Source organism: Gracilinanus agilis, chromosome 4 (genome assembly GCF_016433145.1).
Source record: "Gracilinanus agilis isolate LMUSP501 chromosome 4, AgileGrace, whole genome shotgun sequence".
Classification (NCBI taxonomy): Eukaryota; Metazoa; Chordata; class Mammalia; order Didelphimorphia; family Didelphidae; genus Gracilinanus; species Gracilinanus agilis.
The window spans coordinates 167,638,046-167,652,717 of record NC_058133.1 but is presented as its reverse complement, the minus strand read 5'-3'; the positions used below and the strand labels follow the sequence as shown (position 1 = coordinate 167,652,717).

Genomic DNA, 14,672 nt, shown 5'->3' with positions numbered 1-14,672 from the left:
CCTCTTCTTGGATATTATTTCCTCTCTGGGTTTTCACTGACACCATTCACTTTTCACTTGTCTTGTAAACTGTCTGACTATTCTTCCTTAGACTTGTTTGCTCATAATCCACATCATGTTAAGTAGTTGTGGAAGGATTCTCCAAGGTTCTGGGCTAGGCTCTCTTTTCTTCTCCATCTCTATGATCTTTCTTAGTAGCTTCAACAGATCCCAAAAGTTTAGCCATTATCTCCACAGAGCTGACTCTCATATCTAAATATCTAGTCCTAACTTTCTCCTCTGAGCTTCTGTCCTGTATTACCAACTGTCTACCAGATATTTCACATTGGATTTTCTGGAGACATCTTAAACTCAACTCCTTCCCCTTTTCCAAACTGCCTTATTTCTGGTAAAGATATATATTATTATGCTTCCAGTGTCTCAGGTTTGCAATCTTAGCATTATCCTGATTTCTTGTTCTCCTTCTTTGAACAAATCTAATTGGTTGCCAAATCTTGCCATTTCTAACTTACATTTCTTACATCTAATTTCCTTCTCTCCATTCACAGAGCTACCATTTTCATTCAAGGCATTCTCACCTCTCCTTTAGAATATTACACCAGTCTCTTAACTACTCTCTCTGCCTCAAGTATTTTATCACTATAATCCATTTAAAACACTACTGCCAAAGTAATGTTCCTTAAGAACTTCTTGTGCTTAAGGAAATCACACAAACACACACACATTCACTTTATATTTATACTGTATATATGTTTATAAGTACTCACTTTCTCTCCCATTATATTGTTGGTGGTTGTCCTTTGTACTCAAAGAGGACCAAAATGACCTCATTTTGGGGGTCAATGTATAGTGAGTATTTCTGACTGTGTCAGACCAAGAGATGCTCAGAAGGGGCACAAATTGCCATATGATTAGGCTATAAATTTCTTAAATTATAATCTCATCATGAGTAAGGATAATGCTAGCTAATATTTATATACTGCTTTAAAGTTTGCAAAGTGCTTTACAAACATTATCTCATTTTATCCTCAGAACAACCCAGAAAAACAGATGCTACTATGATTCTTATTTTACACATGGGGAAATTGAAGCAGAGGGAGGTTCAATGACTTGCCCAGGGTTGCGAAGCTCATAAATGTCTGAGGCCTGATTTGAACTCAGGAAGAGGAGTCTTCCTGACTCCAGATTTAGCTCACTATTCATTATGCCACCTTGCTGCCAAAATTTTACCTAAGAATTTCATTTGATCCTCACAATAGCCTAGGAGATGGTACTACAATCTATTTTACAAATAAGCAAACAGCCTCAGAGAAATTGAATGTCTTACCCCTGGCCACAGAACTCTTTTAAGTATCTAAGGCAGAATCAATCTCAGGTCTTCCTGACTGTATCCACTGAACTATCTAGTTGTCCCAAAGTAATTCTATATACTAGTATCATCAGTCTCAAGTACAGTTTCTGGCACACAGTGAATGCTTAATAAATACTTGTTGGTTGACTGTTTTCCTTGACATTTGTTAAGCATCTATGTTAAATGGCCTGAACACTGTGTACCACATGAGCTTGTAATCTGAGACTATACCATATATGTACCCTAAATTGGGGGGTATAAGTCCTAGAAAAGAGTTCTGAGAATGCTAGAGCTCAGAACTTCAGAGATCTAAATAGTATTTTTGTAGTGAAAAATAATGACATGTCATGGGAATGGTATAAACCAGTGATGGGCAAACTTTTTAAAGAGGAGGCCAAAGAAAAGGAAATGCTCATCTGTCAGTTTGTTTCTAAGGCAACTCTTTTGAAGTTTCATTGTATTGTATCCTACTCACTGTATTCGTCAAATTAGGAATAATGTCACTGGCTGGATAGAACATTTCAGGGGATGGCATCTGGCCCACCGGCCATAGTTTGCCCATCACTGGTATAAGTTATTTCCGGTTCCTGGACCAACTTTAATTTGCCTCTCAGATTTAAGGTCTTACTTCATGTTAAAAAGGAAAGGAATTGTTGGTTTTTTTCCACTGGTTTCAAATTGAAACGTGGATTAGATGAAAAGAGTTATATGTCACTATTAGGTAAATGAATAGAAAACTCCACAAATATTAGAAGTTTTATAGCATTTGAGAAGAGCAGCTGGAATGAACAGGCCAGGTCCCAGATATGTACCTTGACGTAGCAGCAGGTCATCCCGGAGCAGACAGATGAAGTAGACACAGCCAGGCTGAGCATAATGGGGCCGAGGGATCATGGGCACCTCCTGGTGAGAGGAGGAATCCAAAATATAAAGGCTAGGATTTTGTACTCTCTACCTACTAAGTTTCACTAAAGAAGGGTAAGAAACTAAGATTTTACTCTCTTCCTACCAAACTTTAAGCCCAGTTATACTGATCCACCAGGAGTTGAGAAAAAGAGTTAACTTTTGAGGAAAAGATGAAACTTGGAAGAAAGTTGAAGATGAATCTGAGAGTCATTGTCTCAAAGGAACATATTAAAGAAGTAGTAGTCACTTGTTCAGTCTTTGTTGGAATAAAAAAACAAGAAATGAAGTTGGTATTGGAGGTACTGAAGCTACAAAGTAAATGAACTTTTTGAAATGTCAGGCATGGAATTAAATGAAGGAAAGGATGACCATCTCCTTTCTAGAGGTATTTTAGAATAGGAAATCCTCTAATATATGTGGATTGTAGAAAAGCTATCCTTTTTGGAGGCAGGAGAATAACTCAAACATCAAACTCCTGTTAGAAAAATCCTAGGTGTTCAGTTTTTATCTGAGGCACTAGATAGAACCTTCTTTTCATGGACCAACAGAAATGGGAAAGATCCTGTTTTGACAGAATGTGGTTAGAGACTGAAATAATACTGAAAAGTATTGATGCTGAAAAATAGCTCCCACTTCATTTCCAGTATAGTCAAGCATAAAGCTGAAACTTGAAGTTTTAAAGTCCTAAGTACCCTTGTATCCTAAGGAATTTCACTATAGAATAGGCAATGTTAACTGAGTGATAAGTTCAGACAGTTCTGTGGGAGCTTACCAGTTAATGAAGCTGTGATCTGTAATTGGTTACATGATAATGCAGTGTGATTAATTTCAAACTAAGATTATAACTCTGGCACATCAAAAGCAGATTATCTCTGTTATCCAGTATACTTGCAGAACTCTATTCTTTACTATTTCAGGGAATACAGTTATTTAAATGAATTAAGCAAAATATAATGGCAAAGGTAAATTTGTTGCAAAATCATTTAATAAAATTATAAACAAAATACAAATGATTATAGATTATTTACTGCTTTAGACTACTCAAGGTATTGCTCTCCTCTCTTTTCATAGACATAGAAATTTGTAACTATCACCTTTCTTTCAAAGACCTCTAAGCAATGGAGAAATGGGATTATCATATTCATTGCACAAATGAAGCCCAGGAATTCACAGAATACTACTAGAAGGTTGTTTACCCTGTCCACAGGCCTTGGATCACATTGTTCACAGAGGTAGTGCTCTACATCTGAGTTCACTCCCATGCAGTCACAGTGCTGCCACACCTGCAGAGAAAAGCTGAAATTAGTGAAGGGCCTCAGACTTATTGAGCAAAGACCTAGGAATTGAGCCAACCAGGTCTAGAACCTCAGGACTCCTTCATCCTGCTTGGTAGTAGCAAGACCATTTATTAAGATAGCAAAGAAAATGTACTCAGGTGCAAAGGGAATGAGTCAGGGAAATAAAAGAAGAATGGCACAGAAATGGGAAGAATGAAAATGTTTAATAAAAAAGCAAAACTATTTGGTACAAATGTATAAGAACAGGTCAGATTCCTAGAAGTTTACAAAGGGTGTTCTTCACTCATAATAATCCTGCATGATACCTAGTGCTAATATTATTCCCATTTTTTCAGAATAAGAAACTGAAGGGGCAGCTGTGGCTCAGTGGATTGAGAACCAGGCTTAGATCCTAGGTTCAAATCTGGCCTCAGCTACTTCCTAGCTGTGTGACCTGGGCAAGTCGTTTAACTCTCATTGCCTTGCCCTTACTGTTCTTTTGCCTTAGAATCAATGCACAGTATTGTAAGGGTTTTTAAAAAAAAAAAAAAGAAAAAGAAAGAAAGAAAGAGGAGGAAACTGAAGCCAAAAGATTGAGTGACTTGTCCAAGATCACACAACTGCTGGAACCAGGATCTGAATTCAGTTCTCTCTTGACTATTATTTATATTACTAATATTTCTCCATCAAATCATGCTATCATTGGCAAAATTTGTGTAAATAAAATGAAGGAAATAAAGGAAGGAGACAAATGACTATTGTCCCGAACTACTACTGTTTTGTAGAATAGTGGTTTCGACTATAATTTTCCTAAGGGTGTGAAATAGGTAGCCACAATCATATCTATATATTTGTATAGTACCAATAGATGTCTCACATAGTTATAGATCATATCCATATAAATTGTGCTATTTGCTCTTACATGTTTCTCAGGTTGAAATGTTAGTATTATTCCTCACATTTCCTGATTATTCTTCTAATTCCCTTTTCATACAAACTCACTAATCTAGCTTCCCTTCAAAAAGGAATTCAGAAAGGAAGCATGTGGGGGCATGTATAGTAGTGCCTTGCATACAGAAGGTCTTTAGTGAATATTTGTTGAATTGAATGCTAAAGGAGGAAGATGAATAGTGATGGATGCTGGAAACCTTTATGTAACTAATACACAGGGAGACCAGAGACTGATTTGTAGTGCATCTAAGCCAAATAAAGAAGCACAGGTTTGTTGCTTGAAAATATACCTTATAGATCAGAAAATTTTCTGTCCTGAATCTTCTTACCATGCACTTGTCACACTGGATCATAAGGCCTTCATCCTTGTAGAGACCACAGATACAGCGGATAACATCATCATCCTTTTCATGCCCATTTTCCTTCTCACAGACTGAAGTCTCACTGCTGTCTGCCTCACTTGCTGTTTCCCCCACAATCTCATCAATTTGAGCTGATGCCTCATGCCGTGCATTGTAGTATGCTTTGCGTAGACGACATACATCTCTCCCAATTGGGGACTTGCGCCCATAGTATTTCTAAGAGACAGAAAAGAGAAACCAAGCTCAGTCTCGTTAAGTTTTGGATTCCATGTATGTATGCATGCCTGAAGCGAAAGGATGAGTTGCCTTCCCATTTTGGTCATGACATCTTTGGAATAGTGCTTAGAACACTAGTAGGTATTTCATAATATTCACCTAAACTGAACAGAAATTAACTGAAATGCAGCTGTAATCTAAAAGCATTTATACTTTACCCACTTTGATTACCATGTAAATCTTAACTATTCTCTATATATCAGTGGTCCTGATGCCTATTGATTAAAAAAAAGCGACATATTGCATATTGCTGACATTCATGAACAAGATTATAACTATTTATGAGGTTTTTAATCATGTAATGCTTATATTTCAGTATGTAAGATTTGATTCATGGAAGACTCAAATTCATTCAATAATTGACTGTTATAATGGGGTTCTACTATATCTTTGTTTTCAGAACCTTCATTATATACCCTTTCAAGTTGTCAATTCTTATTTTTTACTTCTATATGTCCATATCTACACCTCTCATTGAAACTAAATGAATCTTGCTTCTATTATCCCTTTTTGGGCTTCAAATCTTTGACCAAGATGTCCTATGTACAGAATAATGTTCTACCCATACAGAAAAATCTCTCTTCTTCTGTGTGCCATATGAACAACAATTCCTTGATTCCTTTAGATCACAGTTCTAAACTATCTCGGCCTTCTCCAAAAGTCCCATTAACACTACCACCTAAGAGAATAATCTTTAACTTTTTTTTTGCCTCAAGGCAATTATTCTCTTATTACAAATTTTGACATATTTCCCATCTCAGTCATTATCCCTACAACATATTGCTGTATTGGGACTATATATCTAGCTTTTAATATATGATCAAGTATTCTAGAATGCTTTTAAAAGTTTTGGCAGCAGTGTATATAAGACTAACCATAATATGTCAGGCTTTTTATCTTATCAATGATGCTTCTTTTGGAGATATGATATAACCTGTGATTCACAAATATCTTTGAAATAACGATTTGCATTACAATAGGCTTTTAAAACAGTTCCCTTGCGATTATTATGCACTATACAAAGGCTCAACAAATACTACTGATCTAGAGCATCTGTTTTCTTCTAGTCTAACCTGCTGCTCAGCAGGGAAAGCTAAAGGGAGAAGGGACCAAAGTTCTTGGCTTATAACAGTTACTTTCACTACAAATTCCTTTTCTGTGAGTTGAGATTTAAAGATCTCAGGGGCTGTAACCAGCTTCACCTCAGCATTCCGGAAGACCTTGAGCATGTCAGCATCAAACGCCTCCACTGTCTTGTAATAACCTGTCAGGATCTGCTTCTCAATGGTGATGAGATCTAAGGGGTCAGATATCTTCTCATAATAATCAGCATTCCTGGAACACAAAACCAGGGCTGTCAGTTTGGGACACCTATCTGTCCCCATATACCCTGGTTAACCCCCAGGTAAAGTGTAAACGTACTTTTTCTTTGGGGGAAGGTTCAACAGTGGAGCTGCCAATGCCTGCCGGGAGGAATCTGCAAAGGAAGGCAATGTTTATTAGAAGGACTTTATGGAAACAGTAAAATTCTCTTTTGAATAAGTTTCTCAGAAACTAAAGGGCAGAGAAGATTCAAGTTCCTTTTAGATTCTATACACACACAAAATTCTAAAGAGGCTTCAAGAATGCGAACTGTTGAGACCAAAGGTCAGAAACCATCTGCAAGTCAATCTAGGAACATGAATAAATATTGCAGACATAGAGGTGTGCTGATGTTATCTGTTTGTATGAAGACCAAGATAAGCAAATAAAATTCAATTACAGCATAAGAAATTTTAGTTTGCTATTAAAAAGAACTTTCCATTAAACAGTGAGAGGCAGATTACAAAGAATCTGGAGTTCCTTTCATAAGATTTCTGGAGCATGGTGAGATTACTTTCTGAAATGGGTTAGGTATATTGGACAAACCCCTCAACAAGTATCATAAGAAATGTTAAATATTACAAAGACTATTTCCAAGTCCTGATAGGGAGCCTGCTGTAGTTTGTTATGAGAAAACAAGTCTTTCATAATGAAAAATCCAGAATAGTGAATATTTTCTGAAATGTGTTTCCATGTAAAAACATTTATATATCCATATATACAAATCTATATCTATATCTATATATATGTGCTTATTATGTTATAATCTGAATTTGTTAATTCAACTACTTTTTAGAAGCTCCTTCAGAGAAAAGGAAAGTCTTCTGTTCTATCTTTAGTTAAAGTGTATGTCCTCAGCCACTTTCTTCCTAATGGCTCTCCTAGTTCCTAGATGAAGGGGACTGGTGTTGAGATGGATTTTATCTATTAGGAATGTGAAAGGAGCAAAGGAAGATGCTATGTAACTTTGTATCTTAGGGCAGAGACATGTTCCCTTTTCTCTCTATTTGCTTACTTCTCTCATATTCCAGTGGGAGTTGGGTGATAGAAAAAGGCCAATCCTTAACTGTAGAAAGCAGCAATTATCCTTCAGTTTCTTTTTTTTTTTTAATCTCAAAATATTTATCATCTTTGCCAGAAAAACTCAACCCAAGTGAGTAGATCAAAGTAACACAGGGTACTTTCCACAACCTCAAAAAGATTCTGAAATCTCAGAGAAGATGGAGATGAGATGTGTATGCGAAACCTTGAAAGCAAAATGGTAATTTACTTTAGGGTTTTCTTTTTCTTTTACTGTATTTACAGTCCTTCATTTGCTGATTTATTGCTTTCGCTGTGGGAAACTACAGAAAACAAAGTAGATGAGGCCCCTATTAACTTGTCCTAGGCCCTTAGTCTGATAATGTAATTTCTAACAACAGATTCCCTATTAAAATGAAAATTTTTTTGGAAGTGGGAAGTGATTATAGATATAAAAAGACTTTGCTCAAAGTCCTTGGCAGTTCTATACTTCTAGGTTTCCATATATAAGCAGAATTTTAGTGAACCCAAAGTTCAAATTCTTACAATGTAAAAAAGTGGAAAAAGCATAGAACCTTGGTTTAAGTTCTGGCTTTGCCACTTTGCTACAAACCTGTGTGACACTAAGCAAACCAATAAACCTCTGAGCCTCAAATGTCTCATCTGTAAAATAAGGATACCAGTGCTATACTATACACTACTATAGTCACTGAGAAAAGATATTCTGTCTTCCAATTGACTGGAATGGGAAAAGTTGAAAAATACCAAATAGTTTTGACAGCATCTGACTTAGGAAGGCCACAGAAGGTATAGTTACGTTCTATGAGGATGGGATCTGGCTACTAATGAAGGATTGTTTAAACTAAAAATTAGTCCTAGGCAGTCAGATATAATGAGAAAAATGATGGTCTGGGATTCTATAAGGTGGAGCAGAAATATATATATATATATATATGTGTGTGTGTGTGTTTATATATACAAATATATATCCATATCCAACACATTAGTGCAAGAGAGTACACAGAATAAATATTAGTGAAGAATATATTTTTTTTATTCTAGCAGGGCAGAAAATGATCTTGTTATAATTTAAATAGAGTAACAATGGCAATGTTTACTCTATAGATGATACTATGAAATTTTTTTTGTTTGTTTCTTTTTAATAGTTATTTATATGCACATATGCATATTTTAAGTCTATGTTGATACATTTTATTATCAGGTAATTATGTATCAAAAAATTTTGAATCATTAGACAGTAACATCTCATACCCTTTAAATATTATTGAAATAAAAGTAAAAGACCTGTTTTACGCATCTCAGAGGGCTATTGTGAAGATCAAATGAGATAATGTGTGGGAAAGTACTTTGTAAACTTTAACATGCAACAGAAATGTAAAGCATTATTATTACAACTTTGGTTTTTGAAGCAGATGAGGGAGAAAAAAGGAACATGATGTGATGATAAGAGGGAAAGAAACTTTTCTTGAGGATCTGGTCACCTTTGTAAGAGATGATGCTGTCACATATCTCTTTGAATATTTGGGCCAAGCGTGCTGCCCGAGCCACTTCAATGTTCTCTTCGGCAGCTGCTAACCTCCTTGTCCTGACTGATCGGGCTGTCTGCAAAGCAGAGAACTGGGTCATGAAGACATCTGGAAAGACAAAAAGGAGACAAGTTTCATTCAGTGTGAACCTGAATTCCTCTTATATTTCCCTTTGTTTGACTCAGAAGATTTGGTGGCTTCAGGAGGCCTTTCTTTCTTTCCTGAAAGAAAGAAATACTAGAGTTTCTTGGAAAGGAAGATGATGGAAATTAACAGGGATTTTAACTAGGCTGATGTGAGAAATATAGAAAAACAGACTACTTAATTCAGAAAATCAGTGCCAGTTTTACTAATTAGCAGAGCCACTGAAATGTCTTGAGGTTCTGGACAAAGTTGTGAATTTATTTAGGTCTTGCTTAGTATATTCCCTTATAATCCAGGAAGAATGCCTTTTAAAAATTAATTTAAATAAATGAAAATCCACTTTCTTTCCCTTCCATGTCCTCCCCTACCACTGGGAAAGAAAGACAAAATATGTATAGGCAAGCTCTTTCCTCAGTTTTCTGAAGATGTTGCAGAGTAGGTAACTGAAAAAAAAAAAAAGCAATGCTTTCAATGAATGCTAAATGCTAAATATCTTTACAGTTATTTAAAATTGATACTAGCAGTCTCAGGAAATCCAAGAGGGAACAGAAGAGAATGGTATTTCTGAACATTTTTATTCTAGTTTAAATGGTTATTTGGACATTCCTATTTTTCTACTTTCAGTCTATCTAAAAAACAATTCTGAACTCAGCTATGTCTGCCATATCACTACTCAAAGAATAATAAGCCACCCATCTTCTATGTGAAAGGAAAGAAAAGGAACCCAAAGGTTGTATACTGATTTGAATGAGAAAAACAACCCATCAGTTACTACATACGGGTCATTCCCTTCCCACCTTCCCCAATACATCTGTTTATAATCCCAGATCTCTCCTACCATAAGCCAATATTTTAGGCTGTAGGATAGCAGTGGGGAAATTGATAAGATAGGAGTCCTATCGTATTTATTAAAGTTTAAGCAGATTTGCTGTGGCATTGTGAAAGAACATTAATCACTCATGCTGATCAATGAACCTTAGTACCACCTTTTCTATCCATTTTCCAAAATCTGATTCTGACCATTTCCTTGAAGTAAGTTTATTTGAAGAAACCATGTTTTGATTTGCCTTCTGGGATATAAAGGAGTCCCCATCCAGGTCTCACCAGATTTGATGTTTCCATCATCTCGGCAAATGCCATTCCAGCGGGTGTACAAGGAAGCCGAATGGATATTATCACTGGTATGTTTCACTTCCTCTTGCTTCTGCCTGATTTTCTCCCAGTTCCGCACCAAGAAAACATGATGTTTTAACACAAAGTTCCTTTGGGGAAGAAGAGGGGGGAGTTACCAGTGTACTGTGAAGCGGTTATAAAGAGAATTGTATGTAGATAGGGTTATAGGAGATCCATTTTTTAATTGTGGGGAATTTTCCAAAGTGTGATAGGTGAATATTACACAGACTACACACAGAGTGCGGTTCCTTTCCTCTAGACACTATAGGAATCAATTAAACATTATTTACTGAATGCTTCCATTTAGTAAACTGTTTAGGGCAGTGATGGGTAAACTATGGCCTTTGGGCCAGATGCGCTACATCATTCCTAATCTGACGAACACAATGAGTAGGATACAATACAATGAAACTTCAAAAGAATTGCCTTAGAAACAGACTGACAGATGAGCATTTCCTTTCCTTTGGCCCTCTCTTTAAAAAGTATGTCCATCACTGGTTTTCATGCCTCTTGAAGGGGCTTTTCAAACCAGAGAGAATAGACAGGAAAAATATATGAAGGCATATAGAACACATGAAAAAGTACAAAATCAACACAATAATGTTTGAGTAATGCTGTGATCAAAGATGGCTGGGGTTGATCAAGGAACACAGAACAGACAATAATCATGGAGATGCATATGACATGTATAGAGATTCTATGACAAAATACACAGAAGAATCCATGCTTTTACATTTCCTAAAGAAGTTCTAAAATTCTATTCAGTTATCTGAAGTGTTGCAAAACTGTTTTAAAACATTTCTACTAATATCTGTCTCTTCTTTCTTGTCAAGCCTAATTGCACAGTGTCACCTATGGAAAGTATTCCTTGAAGCTGCTTCCATGCTGAGCTTTAACAATTCTAAGATCATAAAGATCTAAGAGATCATTTATTCATAGAAAGATCTGAGACACTACTTCGTCCAACTTGTATACTTGGACAAGAATTCTCACCTTTATAAAAGGCTAAATGATTACTTTCCATAAGTCATTTAATTTTTGCCTGAGAATCTCCACTGAGGGGAATTTTGTATTCCCTGAAACAGCATATTCCAACTCTGGAGAGACCTAAATTTGCCTCTTTACACTTTCCACCCATTGCTCCTAGTTTTCCTTTAGGGAGAAGGATACTTTTTCCACGTGACGACCCTTCAAATATGTGAACACAGCTGTCATGCAGCTCCTAAGTTTTTTCTTTTCTAGGCTAACTATCCCAGTTTCTTTCCCTGGTACTCCTATGGTATTATTTTGAGGTCCTAACTGCTGCTTTCCTCTTGAGATTTTCCAAAGGGCTTTTCTAAAGCATGAGTTACAGAATTGAACACAATATTCAACAGATAGTCTAACCTGAATATTATGCCTCTCTTAATGAAGACCACAAATTTATCAGTTTTTTAGGCTGGTACTATATACCTGAATCACACTCAACTTACATTCCACTAAAACTGCCAGATATTTTTTGATAAACTCTAGTCTTTCTTGTATGTGCCTTTTAAAAAAATTCAGGTAGAATACTACATTTATTACTATTAATTTTCACCTTATTAGGTTTGGTCAAATGTTCTAGCTCACAAGATCTTTTTGAATTCTATGTGATCCATTGCATTAGATATCTCTTCCAGGTTTGTGTCATGTGCATATTTGATAAGCATGTGATCTCTGCTTTCATCTAAGTCAATGATAAAAATTGTACACTGCACAGGTTCAAGATCAATTCCCAAAGTGCACCACTGGACACTTCCTCCCAAGCTGATATTAATGATTATTCTTTGGATCTAGTCATTCAACTATTATTGAATTCTTTTTATATTAACATTTAATTCATATCCCTCTTCATCTTTCCCAGAATATAGCATGAGAGATCAAGCCAAACATCAAATCTAAGTAAGCTATCTACAGGATGATCCTGATTTAGTAGTCCAGGAATCTGGTCAAAAAAGGAAATGAGGTTATTCTGTTATGACTGGTTTTATTTTTGAGGGGTTTTTACTATATATTTTTTTATAACACTATACTCATTCTTGGTTTACTCCCTGGGCTTCAATCAGTCCAAACTATTTCTTCATTTGCTTGCTTTTTTTCTTCTTCTTCTTCATTATCTCTAGCCTCAGCTTATGGTTTGGAGACTTTTCAGACAAACTGTGTGCCCATACTCTTATAGAGTTTGGTGAGGTCCTGCTAGGCTCCAAATATAGAGGCTAAGATTAGGATCTGCCATCTATATCACTTGGCTTTGTCTCCAGTTCAGGACTGTGCAGTCTGGATGCAAAATTGGGCTCTGCTTCTTGTATTGCCCAGAACTGAGTGCTGCTTTGTCCTTGTTTTAAGTTGTAGCGAAGGCTATCTCTTCCATTATCTATCATCCTTCAAAGTTCTATGAAAGGGACTCAACAATCATATCTGCCAATTCTTTTAATACTGAAGAACATATTTCATTTGGTCTTGTGACCTGAGCTTATTAAGGGCAGGTCCTTTCTAGGTTACCCAATTAGATAAAATGCTGGCTTTGGAGTCAGGAAAACATGAGTTCAAAGCTTTCCTCAGAAATTTACTAGTTGGGTGACCTCGGACAAGTCATTTAACTTTTCTCAGCTGCAGTTTCCTCATCTGTAAAATGGGGAAAATAACAGCACCTAGCTCACAGGGTGGTTGTTGTAAGGATCAAATGAGATAACATGTAAAGTACTTTGCAAATAAATGTTGACACAAACATTAGCTACTATTATCATCTTGTATATCACTTCAGTATTAGTCATTTTCATTCTGCCCCTTTCATTACAAAGACTACTTTTAGCAGAGATACTAAGAGATGAGTATTGAGTAATACTGCTTTACCTTCATCGTCCATTACCATCATTCCATATATGGAGGGTGGGCAGTGGGCTTAATATTTCTTTGATCCTTTCCTTTTTCTTGTGTTCAAGGGCAAGTAAAAATTTTGTTTGTCTTTAGTTTTCTTTACCATTTCATTTAGTTCACTGTGAGCTTTAGCACTCTTGATACTTAAAAAAAAACCTCAACTATTCTCCACTGTATACAATAAGAGAAATTATGTACAATGTTCAACTATGAAACTATTATCAGCAAAGCAAGTTCCTAAGATATCCATAAGGTATTCGTGATAAAAAATGCTATCCATAGGAAAAGAAGGAATCACTGGAGTCTGATTGCAGATTAAAGCATGTCACCTTCCACTTTATTTCCTTTATGAGTTTCTTATTGTCTATGTGATATGTGCCTTTGGTCATGGCATGAACAGCATGGAGCTCTGTGACCCTGGGCATATCACTTAACCCTGACTGCCTAGCCCTTGCCACTCTTCTGACTTAGAATTAATACTAAAACAGAAGGTAAGGTTTTTAAAAAAAAGACAAGAAATCATACTCCCTATCCCTGAGTACTGTCCTTTAGAAACAGTTAAGTGACATCATCTCCCACAATGACCACTGTCTTTAGATAGAATCTTGTCATCTTTTAGTACTGTCTTCATTTACCATAAGGTCATCAGGCGTTAAGATGTGATGGGTAGGCATGGATATGCTTCCAACTTTATCAGTGCAGGACATTTAAAAATCAATCTGAATCCTTGAATATATTATTCTTTTGGTTCTGTCTTCTTTATTCTGTATCAGTTCATTTAAGTCTCTCCATGTTTTTCATTGTATTCCTCTTAGCTTGTGATACATTAATTCCTTTTGGTACAATAATATTTCATTATACTCATATACTATAACTACTTATGTTACTTATCCCAGGTATGATGCTATTATACATTGACGCTTTCCTCCCATTCTATACAGTAGCCTTTATTTCTTTGTGACTCATTGTATTCCTTTATAAATGATAAAGTTAAAAAAAAATCTGTTCATATGTTTCCCAATTTGTTTTTACATTTTTGCTAATGCAAAGAGTAGTGCTATGACTGAATGAATATGAATCTCTGTAACTGACTTTCTTAAGGCATAAAAACTTGGCAGGACTGCTCCACCAAAGGTAAATTATTATTAGTCTGTCTATTGCTATGTGACTCCTCCAAAATAATTTCAATTTTTTATCATGTTGGTCAATTTGATGGGAGTAAGGTGATGTTGAAGTTTTATTATAAGTGATACAGAACACTTATTTTATATGTTTGTTGCCAAATGAAGCAATATAGAGGAAGAAGAGAAGAGGGCCCAGGATAGAACCCTGAGGTCACAGATGGTTAGAGGGCATGCCCTGATGATCACATCAGCTCCTATGGATTTAATCTCTATATTAATGA

The 14,672-nt window shown here is 35.9% G+C and overlaps 1 protein-coding gene across 2 annotated transcripts in view; it reads right to left on the bottom strand.

The window, feature by feature from the left end:
* ASH1L (ASH1 like histone lysine methyltransferase) overlaps positions 1–14,672 on the bottom strand; it is a 188,957-nt gene that overhangs the window by 5,783 nt on the left and 168,502 nt on the right. For both annotated transcript variants that reach the window (XM_044676977.1, XM_044676978.1), the window contains exons 15-21: positions 10,301–10,458; positions 9,008–9,160; positions 6,546–6,600; positions 6,326–6,458; positions 4,815–5,063; positions 3,454–3,540; positions 2,164–2,254 (exon numbers count right to left, since the gene is read on the bottom strand). In XM_044676977.1, coding sequence (XP_044532912.1) covers positions 2,164–2,254; positions 3,454–3,540; positions 4,815–5,063; positions 6,326–6,458; positions 6,546–6,600; positions 9,008–9,160; positions 10,301–10,458 — 926 coding nt within the window. The remainder of the gene's footprint in view (positions 1–2,163; positions 2,255–3,453; positions 3,541–4,814; positions 5,064–6,325; positions 6,459–6,545; positions 6,601–9,007; positions 9,161–10,300; positions 10,459–14,672) is intronic.